This window comes from Argiope bruennichi, chromosome 4 (genome assembly GCF_947563725.1).
Source record: "Argiope bruennichi chromosome 4, qqArgBrue1.1, whole genome shotgun sequence".
NCBI lineage: Eukaryota > Metazoa > Arthropoda > Arachnida > Araneae > Araneidae > Argiope > Argiope bruennichi.
The window spans coordinates 104,732,667-104,752,183 of NC_079154.1; the positions used below are offsets into that span (position 1 = coordinate 104,732,667).

Below are 19,517 nucleotides of genomic sequence, written 5' to 3' on the forward strand. Positions count from 1 at the left end.
CGTCTTCCAGGGACTAGCGGAGCAGCGACGGAGTAGAGCTGCTGTGTATACTGTTATATGCTGCACGTCTCGGCTGAAGATAATCGTCTTCTGCGCTGTATATAGTTGTCGTGTTTGTGCTGTCCTGTGTGTCTTCGTGTAAATAAACGTCGTTGTTTTATTTTCTACTGCCGCCTGGTGATTGAGCGTTCTTCACACCATATAACTCCCACTATCCAAACGAACCGTGGAAAATTTCGTAACAATATCATTGGCATGACTAACTCTTCCCATGTGAGGTATGTTCCGTCATAGAAATGCCAATAATTTATCACTATATCATTACTACACCCACCAGGGAAATAAAGACCTGCTTATTTATACGGCAACTTTTCATTTATGAACATGAGATACAACTCTCCGGTAGGGTAGAGAATTGGGAAATGCTACTTTCTTTTTCTTTATGAAAATTTTTGAAACTAACATGCGTATCACAATGAAGGAATTAAAAATGAAAATATTTCATTTTTCTAAAATACTTCATTAATTTTTCAGATGAAATTATTGTGCTGTGAGCTAATTATTAATTTAATTAATCGATAATTAGATTATTTCATTAATATTAAAAATACTTAATTGTTATTCAATACCTCTGTTCTTTTATAAATTTCTTGTTAGATTACGTAAGCGACACAAAAAGGCAACTCTGTTCAAACGTTAATTTTATTCTTTTAAGAATAGAATCCTGTTTTCCAGAATCTAATTTTCCACCAATATCTTAAAATAAGCATGAAAAATAAATGCGTCTTCTGAGCCTTAATATTATGACAGTTTGAACGTAAGTAAGAAGAAAAAAAAATTCTCCATGGAAACAAAAAGGCAATTTCTTCCAATACTTTAAAGTGAACTTTTTTTTCCTTAAGTGAACAGTATTTAGTAAAAAGATTTTCCCAATTAAAGATGCTTTTTGTAAAACTTTTTTTGCTCTTATATTACCACAATTAAGATAGAATATTAATGAAGTAAAATATCTCCAAGGAATAGTTGTTACTTTTTCGTGCGCTTCGCTTAAAAATGCACGCTTCAGCTCGTTAATTTTTTTATATACTTTTAGTCTTGCCAAAAGATGTAGGATGCATTATCTTTCATCCTTAAAAAAAGTCAGCTTCTTTTCCTTGAAAATTTCAGTTAGTGAAAAAGAAAACATTAAGTTACATTTTACTGATAATAAATAAAAATAAATCATTTATCTTTCAAATGTCATTTTTTAGAAATATCAAGGATTTCAAAAAGCAAATAATATCTACTTAGTAACCGTAATAGGAATAAAAATGTAAAGTTATTTAAAATAAAATCACTAGAATAAATAGTCGCTATTTCATTTTCTTTCTTTTAAACCTTTTTTGAGTTTTTAATGTCTCATTCTAGAATTAAATATTTTTAAATTCAAATGCAAATATAAAGATTCTTACTTTCTTTTTTTTACCCGTTAGAGATAGGTCTTCGACTTCGTCGTAGCTCCTTTCACCGATTGAGCAAAGAAGCTTAGAGAGGATTATGTTGTCTTCAGAATTTGATTGTAATTCCAAAATATGAAATCTTTTCAAAACATTCCTTACTAGCTCATTTTAGTAATCGGCAGAGCCGAAAAAATTTATTAAATTCTTTGCATACCGCTTGTAACCCCCAAGAGGGGCACCTCGAAATGAGGATGAGATGCTTCCGGCATGGTGGTTGGGTCCGGCCACCCTGGAGGGTACACAAAAAGGTGGGGGATTTGGCTTCTCCCATCGATGACGGGAATTACTTCCTTCGGGGAGGGTTGTACCGTGGCCGGTGATGGCCTTTAGGATTCAACCATAATTTTCGCCATGGTTGCTGTTGCGGCGGTCCGGTCATTCAATAATTTTATCCTTGTGCTTCGGGCGGATCGGGGAGTCAGTGATATGACTTACATACTGCTTGTTACTTTCAAGTATAAAGAGAAAATATTGTAACTATCTAAAAAATTCGAACTTGAGATTTTGACAAATCTTTACGTTACAGACCTACTTCTCTGAGTCCGAGAAGCAAGTTTTTAGAATTATGTCTGTCTGTGACAAATGCTTTGAACTAGACGGCTGTAAATTAGTGCATGGTCTTGATGCTAAATTTATAGGATTCTATAAAATTTTGAATTAAATTTATTCAGAAGACATCTGTCCGTCTGGTTGGTTAACACAATAATTACTAAACGAAGAAAGCCCTATGGTGAATAGCGTATAAGCCAGTAACAGCTATGCTACCAGAGCAACTGCTTTTATATTGCGGTAATGTTACTGGGCTGCGAACCACAAGGTCCCAGGTTAGCCACAGCCCCATAGATAAAATTTGATACACAGTTTTAATATCTAAAGCATAGATATGTCTCAAATTTGTCATCGAATCTGCCTTTCACAAACATATAAACATGATAACTTAAAAACGCACGGACTTAAATAAATGAGATTTGGTATGTGATCTTTTTATATGACTACAATTGTAATTCGATGTCAAAGGATGGTTTCAATAATTCAGAAGAAAGATGTCTAATGTACATTTCCAGTTTTCTGGTATCTTTGTATATTCACACCCCAGGAACTACTCGCTAAAACTAGCTCTCCAATAGGATGTTTCGCAACAATTTTTGAAATTTTTGCTTTTAATTATAAAAAGTATCAGTTTTTTTACAGTGCTATGAAGCATCCAACTATCGTGCCCAAGACTGTAAATAAATATCTGAGCACTCTTGAGTTTTCACGGTCTTGTTCAAGGTTCACAGTTTTATGAGGGGGGGGGGGTAGAAGAAGATAAAATTTTTATTAGAAAATATATAAGAAAGTTTCAGAAAGCCTATTCCAGTTGAGTTTTTTTAACAATACCCTCACCAAAATAATTTGAAATTTTTACAGACATGAAATTTGTACCAATTTTGAAGCTTTACACCTGTTCTTTCATTGTGCTATTCATATTCTATTTCTCCTCCTCTGTCACTTCATCTAAAAAAAAAAATTCAAAAGGTAAAAATAAAACTTCAGCTAGCCTAAAAATTTGCCTGCTGAATCGAAAGAATGGATATAAAATGGATAAAAAGTGAAACCACTTGACTTTGGATTATATTGCGTAACGTTTCATAATTTTTGCAATATCTTGAAGAATGTTTATTTACATATTTAATGAAAAGTATTGTGCTCTATAATAAGGAAGGAAAATTTCAAACTTAAAAGCGACAGCATATTATTATGCATCTAACAATATTACAGAACAAAGCAGCAGTGTTAAGAAATATACTAACTCCATATACAAAAAAGGCTTAGTCTTCATTTTTAGCTGCCATCTCTGGAGGAAAAGCATAGACTGAAGTATTTAAAACAGCAAAAAAAGTATTATTGTAAACTAAGCAAACAAATTTAAAAAAAGAAATGCCAAAATTATGAAAAAGATATAACAAAATAAAATTATCATCAGAAATAAGGTAATTTTTTGAATTTTAAAATGGTGAAAACAATTTTGGAATTTATCAAAGAAAATTGTAGATTTTTTTTTTTTTTTTTTTTTTTTGAGTTTGAGAACATCAAACATAGAAAATAACTGTTAAAGTAGCAAAAAAAGTATTGTTTTAAACTAAACTAAAAAAATTTTTGAAAAAAAATTATCAATATTATGAAAAAATATAAGAGAACAAAATGATCATCTAAAATAAGATAATTTTTTGAATATTAAAGTTGCGAAAATAATTTTGGAATTTATCAAAGAAAATTGCGAAAAGTTTGAAAACGTCAAATATAGAAAATAACATTCGCAAAAAAATCATTTAAAATAGCAAAAAAAGTATTGCTGTAAATTAAGCAAAAGAAATTTCTCGTAAAAATCGCCAAAATTATGAAGAAAGTATAAGATAATAAAATTATCATATGAAATAAGATAATTTTTTGATATTAAAATTGCGAAAATTATTTTGAAATTTTTCAATTCAAAAGTTCCAATTGCGAAAATTTCTAAGTTTGAGAACGTCAAATATAGAAAATAACATTCTTTATTATTATAGAAAAAAAGATCTAATGTCAAAAAGGTGCGCAGATCTTACTAAATTAAACAATCTGTAAACTATACATTGACGAATGATAACTGAATATTTCCTTTTCACTTTAAGTATTATTCTTGATGTTGTTGAAAGCAATTCTTTATAAGTTTCTACTGTACCATAGCATTGTTTGTTCCAACCTTCTTTCTGAATTCTTTCTATTCCACATCCCGTTTCCTTGATCTTGATCTTTAGTTAAATACAAACTCTTTCTTTATCCGATTCTTAGCATGAAATCTTTATTTGAAAACCTGATCTTCCGAAAGTTATCGATTTCACAAGGTAAAAAAAAGGATTTTTCTGACATTTCTTTGGATGACAGAAAGCTACTGTTTTCTTTGTACCTAGGTTGGGTAACATGCAATAGAATTCATCCGTGTTTTTAAAATCAATTCGTTTTGTTGCAACCATCTTTCTTTTTGTGCCATTTTGAATTTTATGTATTTTGTAGAAATAAATGGAAGTTGCATGGAAATGATTTTGCTTTTAAAAAGTTGTACTTTTCTTTGTTTGAGAAGAAAAATAATTCCTTGTGAATGCGAGTAAAAATTTTTAACCTGTGTATTTCAGTATACAAAACTAAAATTTGAATTAAGTAAAAAAAATTAAAAAAATTTCAACCTTAAAACGAGTCAATACCAGGGTTTATAATTTTAAAAAAGTACTGGTATCCATTACACTTTTTAAAAAGGGGAAAATATGTTGATAGATATCGCTAATGATATAAATATCTCAATGAGTGAAATGGAGAATGTAAGAACTTTCATGATTAAATTTGCAATCATTAACATTGTATCAGTTGTTTAATTCAATGTAGCGTTCCCTATTTATTACAAAATGTATCTCGAAATGGTCAAATTGGATTTAAAAAATGAATTGTTGATATAATATTGTTACGAAATTTCCGGGGTTCGTTTGGATAGTGGGAGTTATATGGTGTGGAGAACGCTCAATCAGCAGTAGAAAAAAACAACGACGTTTATTTACACGAAGACACACAGGACAGCACAAAGACGACAACTATATACAGCACAGAAGACGATTATCTTCAGCCGAGACGTGCAGCATACAACAAGACTCTACTGCAGACAGTAGCGCACAGCTTAGTTCAGCACTAGTTTGACTCCGTCATTGCTCCGTTAATCCCTGGAAGACCAGTTCTTCACCGTCGATTCCGACTACTCTACTCTACTGCTGCGGCTGCCTCCTTTTATAGGTCTCGGGAGGCGGGGCTAGAAGACTGTCAACCAATCAGGAACGTTCGAGGCGTATCTAGGTTCCTAATGGACGGTTGGGAAAATTCACGATGTTTCGGGTATAATCTATTTTGGCGCCAAAGTCACCAAATTCGTCGCCAAGTTGCCAAATGGTCGCCAAGTTTGTCGCCAAGCTCTGGAACCTCTTATGGAACCAACTATGCTGGGAAGCAGCATTACAGATTCGTAACAATATATATTTTTGTTCATTAAAGAAAATAGAAATAAAAAATAAAAATATATTACGAATTAAGTATAACTTATCCGATAAATATAACAAATGATAAAACTGGTTTGAAACAGGATTTTAACCTCTAATATAAAACATGCGATTTATGTTAAAAACGCACTTATTGCGTTTATCATTTCGAAGTTTAATTTGTCATTAATTAAATAAATAGAATTTTTCAATTTATCACTTTTTTCTGGAGAAAGTTTTCGATTAAGAATACATTTCATAAATTTCAGTATAAATTGCTTTGAACCATTTTGCTTTTCTTATATTAAGCAAAAGTAATAATAATTTTTCATTCCTTCATTTTTAAGCTGCATGAAAAATATTCTTGATTCATTAACATTTTAAATAAGAAGAAAGATCTATTCTAAAATCTTAATATTACTGTTTTTATAAGAACATGCGATTCTGTACCATTTTATTGACTGTCATAAATAAAATGCATCAATCAGTGTCAACTGTTTCTTCAAGACGGATTAACCAAAAATGATGAAATTGTTGATTGTCCTAAAATAATTCATAACTTGATATCTCGGTCTGATTTGGTCGCAGAAAATAAAAACATTTTTAGTTAAATATTTGGAAGAATATTTAACTGAAAATGCTTCTTTAAACTAAAGGATTGTATAAAATTTAGACTTCATAATTTTTGCATAACAACAATTATTGACTGAAACAAAATAAAATATTATTATTTACATCATTTAAATCTTTTTGAAAGTAAAACTAAAAGCTGAATTTCATAATAAATCAGTGTAATTTTCATTGAATAATCCTTTGAGATATTTCATAAATTATAAAAAAAATATTTTGAATTGCACATAAGACTTGCCGAACAATTCTGTTTTCTGTACTCTATTTTTTTTTTTTTTTTTCTATTTTTCAAAAAAATGTTTGATGTCAGAAAAAATAATTTTAATGTATTAATTGAAGTTTAATCCCTACTGACTCAATTTAAAATTCACATTTTAATGGAGTTGATTGAAAATTTGAAAAATACATATCACAATAAACAGAGCGGCGTAAGATTCTCATAATAATACGAGTTATATGACTCAAAATTCGAAACAAAAATATTTTGCTGAAGAAGCTTTAAGAAACTAATTTGCATAAAATATAGAATGAAATTTTTTTTTCGGTGGATTAGATGATCGCTCAGAGTGCCTAGTAGGAAAAAAAATCAGAAATTCCATTATGACATGGATAGAAACATATTGCAATTTTTTAAGTGAAATTCTCCCCAGTTCTGTGCTCTGTTATACTCCATCGTATTTTCAACAGAAAATTTACATTTGAAAGCAAAAAAAAAGAAAGAAAAATGCTTTTTCAAAATTTAAATAAATAATATTTGCATAAGGGGTCGCATACATATCTAAAAGACCACTATTGTGATATGTATCTCAGTAGCCATTAGAAAACTTAGCAACCTCAAATAAACCATATACAAACTTTTACAATATTTCGACTATCATATTCAAAAATATTCCACGTTTTCAGAAACGAACAGCTTCTGGATTTAGTAATTTTTATAACAATCCCAACGGATTTCAGTTACAGCTTTTGACATTCTAAATTTTGCAGAAATATCTTTCTTCCACATTCTGCTGCCTCTTCACGAATAAGGAAAGCTAAGATAAATATCATATCTTTTGAAATTTCCAACCGAAATTCAAATGTGCTCAGCAGAGTTAGCCTTGGAGGAAGTTAAAAGTGGGGAAAATATTTTATCGAAGAATGAGTATAAAATTTATTTTAGAATTTCAAAACTTTAGAAACCTGAGGAACAGCTACTAATATCGTTCGTTGAAAAACGTGAGCTCATATCTTCATTAAAAGAAAGAGAAATTCTTTAAAATATTTAACTGTAACTTATGTTTTTATGACAAAATATAAATCGTAATTCAAAAAACAAAATTCTGTAGAATTCGCATTAAAAAAAATGTTATAAATATAACTTAACTACCTTGTCAAAAATTTAGTTCTGTCTTTCTTCAAGAGAAAAATTAGATAAAGAATAATAATAACACATGAATAAGTTTAAATATTGCTATAATAGATGAAATCTAATTATTTGATGTTTTTCAACATGAAAAAAGCATCGATATTAAGAAGTAGAATAAAAACTAAAAGTCATACATCGAACGAAAATTTTGTCGATTGTTACATGATTTCTAAAATAATGCAAAATTGAAATTACTAATGTACCCATTAAAAATATAAATTTATATTTCGATATAATAACCCTATACTCAATAATGAAGACCATAAAGCATTCTGGATTCCATCAGTATGACAATTACAAACTCAAATTTCAAATCATTTGTAAGAAATTATAATTAATGAAGAATAATAAATTATTTTAATTTAATACTGTTTATAGGCTAGCATATTATTTATAAATTGTATCAAGTGAATATGATTTTTAAAAATTCCTTCAAAACTCCCTATAAAGCAGAGCATTAAATCCAAAGATACCAAATTCTGTATAATTACGTCTTTGATAGTAGGTGCTCAGTAAGAAAGGTTTCAAATTTTTCAATTTCATTTTTTGACAGAAAAAAATAATTAGTTAAAGTTTGAATATTTTTTTCCTTCAATAATATCACGGTGTACTATTTCACATAACCCATCTTAATGCCATTATGGAAATAAAATATATGCTAATAAGTGATAGTAGTTCTGTTTTCGTAAAAAAAATGTGTCCATTTTAATATTTTTTTTAATTATCAAGTGTATTTTATAACAATTTCATTGTTTTAATAATTAGATTTTTTCTTATGTTCTTTGCTGCGATATTAAAAAACATTTTTCTCAACACTATTGTTGCTATATAACTTAAAACAAAATTTAAAAATAAAATAAAAATGGACGAATGAATATTTTCAAGCTACAGTACTTCGGCCTTTAGATTCTTTTAATTTTTTTAGCAGAGCAGTAAAATTCAATTATTCTACGGAAAAAAATACGGTGTAATTAAAAAAAATCTGAATAACGACATTTTGATGAAATATTAAATTTTGCATTTAATTTCAATTATTTCAATGAAATTATAATTGTTCCTTGAAACATAAATTCCAAACGATTTAAAATGCTAGGATAACTTAAGAGCAGCAGACGATTCTTTAGAAATTATAGCCAGCAGTTTGTTTTCAGAAACATAGTTTGTATTCTCTATCCGAAATAGGCCACAACTGGTTTAGATGTATGCGGGAGATTCTCTTTGCAAAACGTCGTAAAATAAACAGTACTTCAGGAGCAGACGACGAATTTTCTTGCGGTAGCCATGACCTCTTTCGTCTTCTTCAGAGCCATGTGTGGGGATCTGACAATAAAATGTGGAGAGAAAAATAAATTCCCATTTTCCGATATATACCTGAAAATAAACATCGCCGCCATGCACACAGAATCAGTATTCCTCCTAAGCATATATATGAAATGTTTTGGCCATCATTTCCATCTTTGTTCAAACAAAAATCTTCGTAGACGCTTTTCTCATAGCCGAAATATTATCCAAGTGATCACGATTTTGTTAGAGTTATTTTATGGATATATTTTCGTAGTAAACCTACATATTAGGCGATTTTTTTTTTGTATGAAAAATATATCGATTGCTCAGTTCAAAGAAGAAATTTTGAGATATTGGCTTTTGAAACTTTATTGTTGCATTAAAAATTTCATTTTGTATCAGAAATTCAGAAGAAGAAAATATAATGGTCTCAGGATTCAGAAAAAGGCCGAAATATTGAGTAACAATAAAATTTTATTGTTGCATTAGAAATTTCAGTTTGTGTCTGAAACTCAGGAGATAATATGAAGTTGTTATTGTTTTGTTGTGCTTAAAGCATTCTCTGTCGTTTTAAAAAAAAACATCAAAATAAATATATATATATATATATATATATATATATATATCATTATTGGTGTTGTTTGTTTGTAAACCCGTTAAGGACACTACCAGTATGGAAGAGAAACTAACAAAGAAATAGAAAAACATGAGAAGAACGTGTGTAAAAGAGAATATAAAAATATGAAACGGTGAAGTTGATTTTGTCTCTCTTTTTCAATATCATTAGCATATTTTTTTACCATATCAATCTTTATTTTTATTTGTATATCCATATTAGCACCATACCTCCGTTTTTAGAGCTCATGTGGGCCCTTACGGATAGGTATAAATTTAGGTGGACTTTATTTTTAAAAAAAAACAAAAGAAAGAAAAATTACACTGCAATCAATTGAAAAAAAGCATACAAATGACAAAATACGATTACAAAATAAAACAAAACTAGAATGAAAAATATCTGGAGTACATTAAAATTGGATTGATAAACATGATAAAGTACAGAATGAGAAAAAAAAATAAAGAAATTATAAAAATTAGCTACTTGAGGAGGCTTAAGGATATATTATTAATAAAATGCGAGGAGTATTAAAGTATTGGACGAACATATTGGTAGGGTTAATCTCATTGAAATAATTCTCCATGATCAGTGAGGAATTTAATCATGTTTATGATTATTTTTTTTTTTGGAAAAATATTGGCAATAACTATGTAGACAGAAAAAAGAATTCTTTTAAAACATATATGCGATGTTATTTTAACAAGAATAATCTCAAACGCTTTTCTCATAGTCGACCTTACTTCGTGCATTTATTCCTCATAGTAAATTTACATAATAGGCGGGAATATTTGAATTTTTTATGACAAAACACTTCGATTGCACAGTCAAAAATATCTTCAACAAGAGTGGTAAAATTAAAAGAATCAAGCTAAATCAATCACGGATAAAACGTGATGAAATACAAAATGTGAAACGAGAATATTAGTATATTTCTTCAGAAATTAAAGAATTGAAGAAGGATGGGCCAAAAAATCATTTAAAGACGAAACAAATAATAATAAGAATTAATCAAGGCAGAATTTGCAGATTCTTTGTAATTTAAATAAACATGGAATGGATGGATATGGGATATAGCATTGATAAGTTCATGGTTGGTCTTTGACCTTAAGCAAACAAATACATTTGTTACTAGAAATAAAAATAGAAAACGAAGAGCAGATTGGAAAGAAATAATAGAGTTGTTAGATTGGGTTGAAATTAGTGTAAATTTTTCATTCTTCACATTACAGATACATCTTCAATCATTTGTAGGCAGAAATGTGGCTATATCTAATAAACTTTGACTCAAGTCTGTTCCCTAACTTATCAAAATAGACTCGTCTGACGAAATTCTTATATCACATTCGCCAACTCGTCAGAGTCAGGCTATGGTAAAGAAAGCGTTTTTCCAGGATGAATAATTGTAAAAATCATTACAATAGTGCACTATCCAAATAATATATATAAATAAAATAATATAAATAAATAATATAATATACACTATGCAAAATAAATACTGAAAATTACTAGCGGAATTGTTCTTCTTCCGATTTTTTGATTTATTTCTATAATATAAAATATTTTGTGTTTGACTTCACCTTTTAGGGAAGAGGATCTATGCTTTTTGACTTTTTTATTTTTATTAGATTCAGTATAAAATTCAAACTCATTTACAAGTTCAGTGATGAAATCGCCTTTTAACATTTAACATATACAGCTTCTTGCAATTGTGTGTTGTTGAGTTCGCTTACCCACTAATAGGCATTCATGCAGACAGTCAACTCGATTATATAGTTTGATATATGTCTTCATGATAGTGTTGCGATTGGCGAAAGGCGAGGATCGAACTTGCAACCTTATGGTTCGTAGCCGCGTAAGATGACCACGAGACAAAAGCAATTACTCATGTCTCGTAGCTGTTATCTGGCTTATAAAGCGTCACCACATTACTCCCCCTCCAGTGAGTCGGAGGTGAAACGAACGATATTTTGCCCCCCACCCTTTTTTTTGCTTTTATTAGTGGTGATATTGACTGTTGCGCCTTATCCATTTTTATCAGCTTCACCTTGTGAAATTGGAGTAGGATAAAATAAAAAGACAAAACCCTACAAAATTGCATTTCTTTCCGCCAATATTAATTACACGAACAGTGCAGTAGAAAAATGGAAAAGTATTCCGTTGAAGAAATGTTATTCCAATACAAAATCAATTCTTTTATTTCTTTCAAATGTCAATAATAAGCAAAACCAATTTCTTGAAACCAATTTATGTCTATTATGAATAGCATAACAAGAAGCCTAGAACGCTAAATTTTGTAAATCGTGATCTTTGTATTTAGAAATATAAGTCTTTATATTTAGAAATCAAAACAACTTTAACTCTGAAACCAAAGGTAGTGGTCTCCCAAAACCTTTCTCGCATTCTCTCTAATAAAGATGTTATCCCAGAGAACGCCTTGCAGGGCATTGCTGTACAATAGTTACGAAATATTAGCCTTTGATGTAAATTTGGCCCTTTTACTGAATATATCCTGTCAAATTTGGTGAGATTTTCGGCGATCCCTGACATGCGGTTAATAATATCTAAAAATCGAATTTCTGTTTTAGATGCATTTTCCCTAATTTATTGAAACAAAAATTTAACACAAAACTACATTTGTCACAAAATCCCATACGAAATTTCATATATTTCGGTTATTGCGTTTTTGTGTTACCATGCTTACATGTTTCTGAAAATACAGGGGTCGCGGTGGCCTGGTGGTAAGGTCTCGGCTTGTGAACCGTAGGGTTTCAGGCTCGAGATCCGATTCCACCGAAGAACCGTCGTGTAAAGGGGGCTGTTGCACGTTAAATCCGTCATACCAAACGTCCTCCTGCTGGTGTGGAGTGGAGAGGGGAGTTTCAGCTCAGGTATCGTCCTCGTCATCTGACCGCGGCTCGAAATTACAAGGTCCGTCCCAAAATAGCCCTAGTGTTGCTTCACAACGGGACGTTAATATAACTAAAACTTCTGAAAATGCAGAGCAACCGAGATCAACACTTTGTTGGATTTCGCTCAAAATTTGGCAGGTATCTATATTATACCTGTTAAATTTATGAATCAAAGTTTACCCATCTAGCTCTCTTCGTTTTGTAATTATCGTTTTAACTTATATTCGAACAGCCGAATGGGCAGACTTCCACAGAACAGATTTTAAACAAAATTTGATAGAAAATTGGCGTAAAAACTATAAACCAAACTTCATCCATCCAGCTCAAAGCGCTCTTGAGTTATTTTTGTCACAGACAGATGGATATTTTCCAAAAATGTGTTTTTCGAACTCAGGAATATCTGAAACGTAGAGATTCGTCAAAATCTCGAGTTCCAATTTTTTGGCGATCACTATACTTTCTCTATTCTACAAAAAGGAGAAAATAAAAAGTATGTTAAAATCTATTCATTTTGTATCATTCTTAAATCGTATATTACTGGTTCAAAAAATTCTAAGGCATTCATTCTGATTACTAAGGATTAGTCTTCAATCAATGTTGAACTGAAATATTATTACTAAATTCCTAACATGTTTTATAATGTAACATTCCTAACATGTTTTATAATGTAACATTCCTAACATGTTTTATAATGTAACATTCCTAACATGTTTTATAATTTCTAACATGTTTTATAATGTAACATTCCTAACATGTTTTATAATTTCTAACATGTTTTATAATGTAACATTCCTAACATGTTTTATAATTTCTAACATGTTTTATAATGTAACATTCCTAACATGTTTTATAATGTAACATTCCTAACATGTTTTATAATTTCTAACATGTTTTATAATGTAACATTCCTAACATGTTTTATAATTTCTAACATGTTTTATAATGTAACATTCCTAGCATGTTTTATAATTTCTAACATGTTTTATAATGTAACTTTCCTAACATGTTTTATAATTTCTAACATGTTTTATAATGTAACATTCCTAACATGTTTTATAATTTCTAACATGTTTTATAATGTAACATTCCTAACATGTTTTATAATTTCTAACATGTTTTATAATGTAACATTCCTAACATGTTTTATAATGTAACATTCCTAACATGTTTTATAATGTAACATTCCTAACATGTTTTATAATTTCTAACATGTTTTATAATGTAACATTCCTAACATGTTTTATAATTTCTAACATGTTTTATAATGTAACATGCAACATTTCAAACATGTTTTATGCTGTAACATGTAACATTCCTAAAATATTTTATGATGTAACATGTAACATTCCTAACATGTTTTATAATGTAACATGTAACATTCCTAACATGTTTTATAATGTAACATGCAACATTTCAAACATGTTTTATGATGTAACATGTAACATTCCTAAAATATTTTATGATGTAACATGTAACATTCCTAACATGTTTTATAATGTAACATGTAACATTCCTAACATGTTTTATAATGTAACATTCCTAACATGTTTTATAATGTAACATGTAACATTCCTAACATGTTTTATAATGTAACATGTAACATTCCTAACATGTTTTATAATGTAACATGTAACATTCCTAACATGTTTTATAATGTAACATTCCTAACATGTTTTATAATGTAACGTGTAACATTCCTAACATGTTTTATAATGTAACATGTAACATTCCTAACATGTTTTATAATTTCTAACATGTTTTATGTAACATGTAGCATTCCTAGCATGTTTTATAATTTTTAACATATTTTATAATGTAAGGCTACAAACAAAATCTTCGTTGCTTTCTGAAAGCTTCCAGTCTATTTTTATAAACTTCTATATCAGTGCTAGAAGCAGAATAGAAAGCTTCAGGAAACAAAACATAAGATTAATGCTCCGATCAATTCTGTTTATAGAAACCAAACCTTCAACTAAATTCCTTTTCTTTTCCAAGAAAACTGAAAAACAAAAGAAGCTTACCATAAGTAGGAATAAGGAGAAATGCAGCTCTTGCTTATCTTAGAATTTTTCGCTCGTCTCTTCGCATTTTCTACACTGATGAACAAGTACTGATTTTTTTTTCATAAAAAGAAATATATATCTATACATTCTGCTGCAGAACTTCGTCTTTGTTAGGCAACTCATGTCGCATAATATTTTTCAGGGCTCCATAAACTATTCGATTGCGTATTCTCCCATGAATATTTTTTTTTCCGTTTTTCGAATTCTTGTTCATATTTTCCACTCGAAAACCCAATTCATACCTTTGTTACATAAAAGTCGAACAAGTATATATTTATTTTTATCTTTATCGTGGAAAAAATATAAGGACAGAACATCAAACGAGCTGCAAATGCGTTTGATAAAATGAAAAGTCAAGCATTTAAATTGAGTTATTCCAAAGACGTCTTTTTTCTTATGAAAAATGGGGAGAAATGTCGTTTTCAAACATTTTTCGTATGATTTAGAATATGATGCGTGTCAATTGTTGAACAGCAAAATAAATTTTTCTTGAAAAGGTTAGATGGTTTTTCAGCGTTTTCGATTTTTTTTATATTTTTTCTACCGAAATAGCGATCGCCATTTATATTATTTGCCGAAGGTTATTTTGCAAAAATGAAGGATCTATTATAATTCCATATGTAAATATGCAACAGATTATTCCAAATTTTAATTTAACTTCTCTAAAAATTTTGAAATAATTCTATAAATTTAAACAAAAATATATTTATTTCAGTTATTGTAATCCTGAAGAAAAAAATGTACTAGCATTTCATCCAAGTATGTGAAGAATATTTTCATTCTAAAATATGTTAATAGCGTCAACAGAAAAGATTGTATTCCAATCTCACTGGCTTTAGCATATCCAGTCTAAACCTTTAATTAAGGATTGATGAGGAAATGCTGATTTTTGATAGAAAACTGACTTAACAAGTTATTAATTCGAAGAGTCTCCACGAGCAATTGGACTACATTTGTATTTCGCTTAAATTAAAACCAGAAAAATCACCTGAAGTCTTAGCAAGAAATCTGTTATTAAAACATATACCGATATATCAGTTTTTGTATATTGTTTATTAAGAATACACATAGGGAAAAAACCTCACAATATTCTTTCTCTAAATATAGTCCCTCAGTACAATATAGTACAATACCTTAATACATTGTGATACTGATTTGCAATATCATTAATTCAATAAATTTTAAAATACAAAAGTTCTGTAACTAATAAAAATTCTGTAAATAATAGTAATAATCGGGTCCGAATAAGTTTTTGCGTTTATCAGAATACAAAATATTATAATTAAAAGTGTATTTTTGTCAAAATTGATAAAACTGTAATCAAATGTCTGCTTTTATCAATATTAACGAAACTAAAATTAAATATCAGTTTTGCGCCATCCAATTCACCATTGACTCACGAAACAGTGAAACCATTAAAAGGGTTGTAATCTACAAAACGAAAATGAAAAATAAAAATAAAATTATATATTTTCTGTTTTTTTTATGACTTTACACCTACTCCGAAGAAAGCTTAATTATGCGTTATTATGATAATCGAACAAAATTATAGTGGATTTTCTTATCTTTGAAAATTTCGTTTTTAACTCTACTAAACCTGAAAATTCATTGCAGTTCTATTTTAAAAAATAAGAACAAGATTTAAAAGCTGATTTGAAATCTTTTGCTTTTAAAACACCTATTAGCTGCCTTTGACGAATAACTTGCTCGTCCAAATTCACTTTCTAAATGTTGGCGGAAATATATGAAACACATTTTTAAAAAAAGGGATTCACTTTGTTATTTAAAACGATTGAAAAACGTGAATTTATTTGAACGAATCTACTATTATTAAAATGTATATTTTAGGAAATAGAAATAGAAATAAAAATCCTTTCTCAGAGATAATGTCTACAGAAAACATTTTTTTTCTCTCAAAACATCAAAAACATTTTTAAAATTGTGTATTAAATTAAAGTAAAATTTTATTAAAAATCAAACAATTACACATAAATAAAGTTGATATAATTAAACAAGGGCATCTTTTTTAATTTTAAAATAGTGCAAAAACAATCGTTGTGATATAATTATTTGAAGTACAATGATCAATTTCCATAAGCAAGTTATTGTGGTAATTAATTTAGTAACAGTTAAGCATATTTCCAAGCTGGATTAAACTTATTATTATTTTTTTTTACAACTTATGCCTTCTGATTGAATTGATTTTCTCTGGTGACACAAAGAGAATAAAAATACGATTAGAAAATATCTGTTGCTCTCCAGAGCATTTCTAATTATATTTTGTAGCTCCATTTAATAGTTAAACATACATTTAAGTTTAGCTATAAAAACGTTCTATGAAATATAAAAGTTAAAATTACTATATAAATTATCACTTCTAAATAGCTTAATCACTTAAAAATCGTGTTTACTAAAGTTTTATATCTTCCATTTCAAATTCAAATTTAAATTCAACGGGAGCTGATTAAATTAGGGAGATATATAACACAATGTACGTAATATATAATAGTATGCATTATATGACTGTCGAAATTTGAAGCTTAATTTTTTTTCTGCAGAAGCTATTAAGATATCGAGATATATAAATATTTAATTGAAAATTTTAGATTTCTGCAGAATTATCTGGTCGCCAAAGACGACTAGTTTAAAATAAAGTTACTTAATGTAACGAAATCAATCCTTATTTGTTCAAATAATACTTAGTACGATATTTCATTAAAAAATATATGTTGAGATTTTTGTATAGAATTAAATAGGAAAGAACTTTCATTTGAAAAGCTAAATCATTAAATTTCTGGCAAATTATTAACTAAATAATTCTGAAATATTTTTACTCATGAATTGATATTGCATAAAATATATTCAAAGTTAGCAATTTTAGAAATCTTTCCCGACGCTACTTGAAAAATTAAGCGCAAACCAATAAAATAGGTTCGCAACGATAGGATAATTAAATGGCATGGAATAAACGATAACATAAAGTGGATATAGTTAGTGTGAAAAAAGAAACCTTCTTTCTTATCGGTAATAGTTAAGATAAAGTCAATGAGTCAACATTAATTCACACCAGCTGAAACACTAGTCAATGGATAGGAGAATAACCATATGGGAGGTCATATGCCTTTGAAGTTCATCAGAATTTAACGTAATAGTCGGATGCCAGGTATACAAATTGCGAGTGTACCTTCATATAAATTTATTTGCAGACGATATCTTGAAAATATATTTTTGTGCAGACTCAGACGCGTTAAAAATATACTATTGAAAGGCATTAGATGAAAACAAAAATAGAAAAATTAAAGATAAGATGGCGTATATAGGAAACGAATACAAAAATGAAAATATTCATCATGCATAGAGAGATAAGAAAGAGGCCAATTAAAAAAGAAAGATAATCAACTCGTATATATCGAACAAAAAAGAAATGATTACAAAATAAAAGATAATCAACTGATATATAGAAAAAGTTACGAATAAAAAAATGAAATAATAAAAGTAGCATTGTAGAAGTTTCCTCTGTTTATTAATCAATATCTTTTCAAGCTCTTATTTGCCATAACCACTTCCATAAAAATCTCTAACGGTGTTTAATGTTAAATATGACATGGAATCCCAGAAGGCTTAGGTGGCATTAACGTTAACTGTATTATATATCCCGTAATCAAAGGGCTTCCTATTGGTTGTATAGATGCAATAAGTAGAAGAAAGAGAAGTCATACTATCCAAAGAAGATATGAAATATTTATTCTTTGCCATTACATGCCTTTGCTGCAATCGAATTTTCCAATCTTCTGCGTGGAATAGCCATGAAAAATTGAATGCATGTCGAAAATTCTTTCTTAGTGAGACTGACTGATACAACTTAAATAAATTTATAGCAATTTATATTCTTTAAATAGTAATTCTTATTTAAGAAACTGAGACATAGATGAAATATCAAAAAAAAATCAAATTCAGATATTTCCACATAAAAACTGCCGTATTAATGTGACAAAAAATGATATAAAATTCTAAAAAAACAAAGTTATTTTTTTAAATTGAAATTTCTTTTAATTATAAGAGTTTCTTACCTAAATCGGAAAAATGAATTTCACATAAAATATTCATCAATGTAATATTTGAATTTTTGGAAATAAATTTGTTCTAGATGAATTTGGACTCACCTGACAGCCAAGATGTCGTCGACACCATCGAACTCCTCAAAGTCAGGAGTCATCCTAAGAGGTGTCTCAGGTGTGTCACTGGATGAGCTTGTCCGAGCATCTTTCTCGCCGTGGCAACAGCATAGCCCTTCATCATTACATACGCAATCACACTCCTCGGCTCTGTAAGAACAATTTCGATTATTGCTTCCTAAACACTATAATTCTAATTAATACTGAAGAAATTGAATTAAAAGCACCTTTTAAAAACATACTTTTATATGCTGCCACAACAATAGATTTTTTTAAATTTAATTATCTTCTTATTCTTTTTATCTTTTCATTTGTTCTTCAAACTCATTAATAGATGGAGCCACTGATCCGGAATCAAATTTTTATTTATTTATTATTATTTTTATTGGTCAGTTGCATTTTCAACCTGCTAACTTGCCAGCAATATTGGTTCTCCTTAATTTCAATTGATCTATACCTCGATATTTTTTATACCACAAAAATATATTTTTAAGTAGCAAATTATCTTAGAATTTAAAGTTGCACAACTTTAATAACTTAACACGTTTTATCTCCATTGTATACATGAATTATCCTATCCTCTAGAGTCAATCCTCATGATACCATAGTACCATAAAAATAAACTTTATAATCAGTTCATTTATTTTTTTTATTTCGATGCTCTATAACATCTTTTTCTTATTCCGCATATGCTGCATAGATATTAAATGAAGTCTTTCTTCCTTTGCTTATTACAATGGAAGAAAATCCCACCATTAAATATTTAATGAACTTACTGAAGGGAGAAGAGATTTTATTGTGGATCTCGATGCCTGTAATATTAAGTTTATGTTTTGGTCGACCATAAAATGGCTTTTTTCTCATTCTGTAAATGTATTGCCTTTGCTGCTTCAGTT

General features: G+C 29.0%; 1 protein-coding gene across 1 annotated transcript in view; it reads right to left on the reverse strand.

The window, feature by feature from the left end:
• Positions 1–19,517, reverse strand: part of LOC129965744 (ankyrin repeat and fibronectin type-III domain-containing protein 1-like) — a 619,339-nt gene that overhangs the window by 571,930 nt on the left and 27,892 nt on the right. Inside the window, exon 2 of the mRNA XM_056079892.1 lies at positions 18,610–18,771. Within this exon, the coding sequence (XP_055935867.1) occupies positions 18,610–18,771 (162 nt within the window). The remainder of the gene's footprint in view (positions 1–18,609; positions 18,772–19,517) is intronic.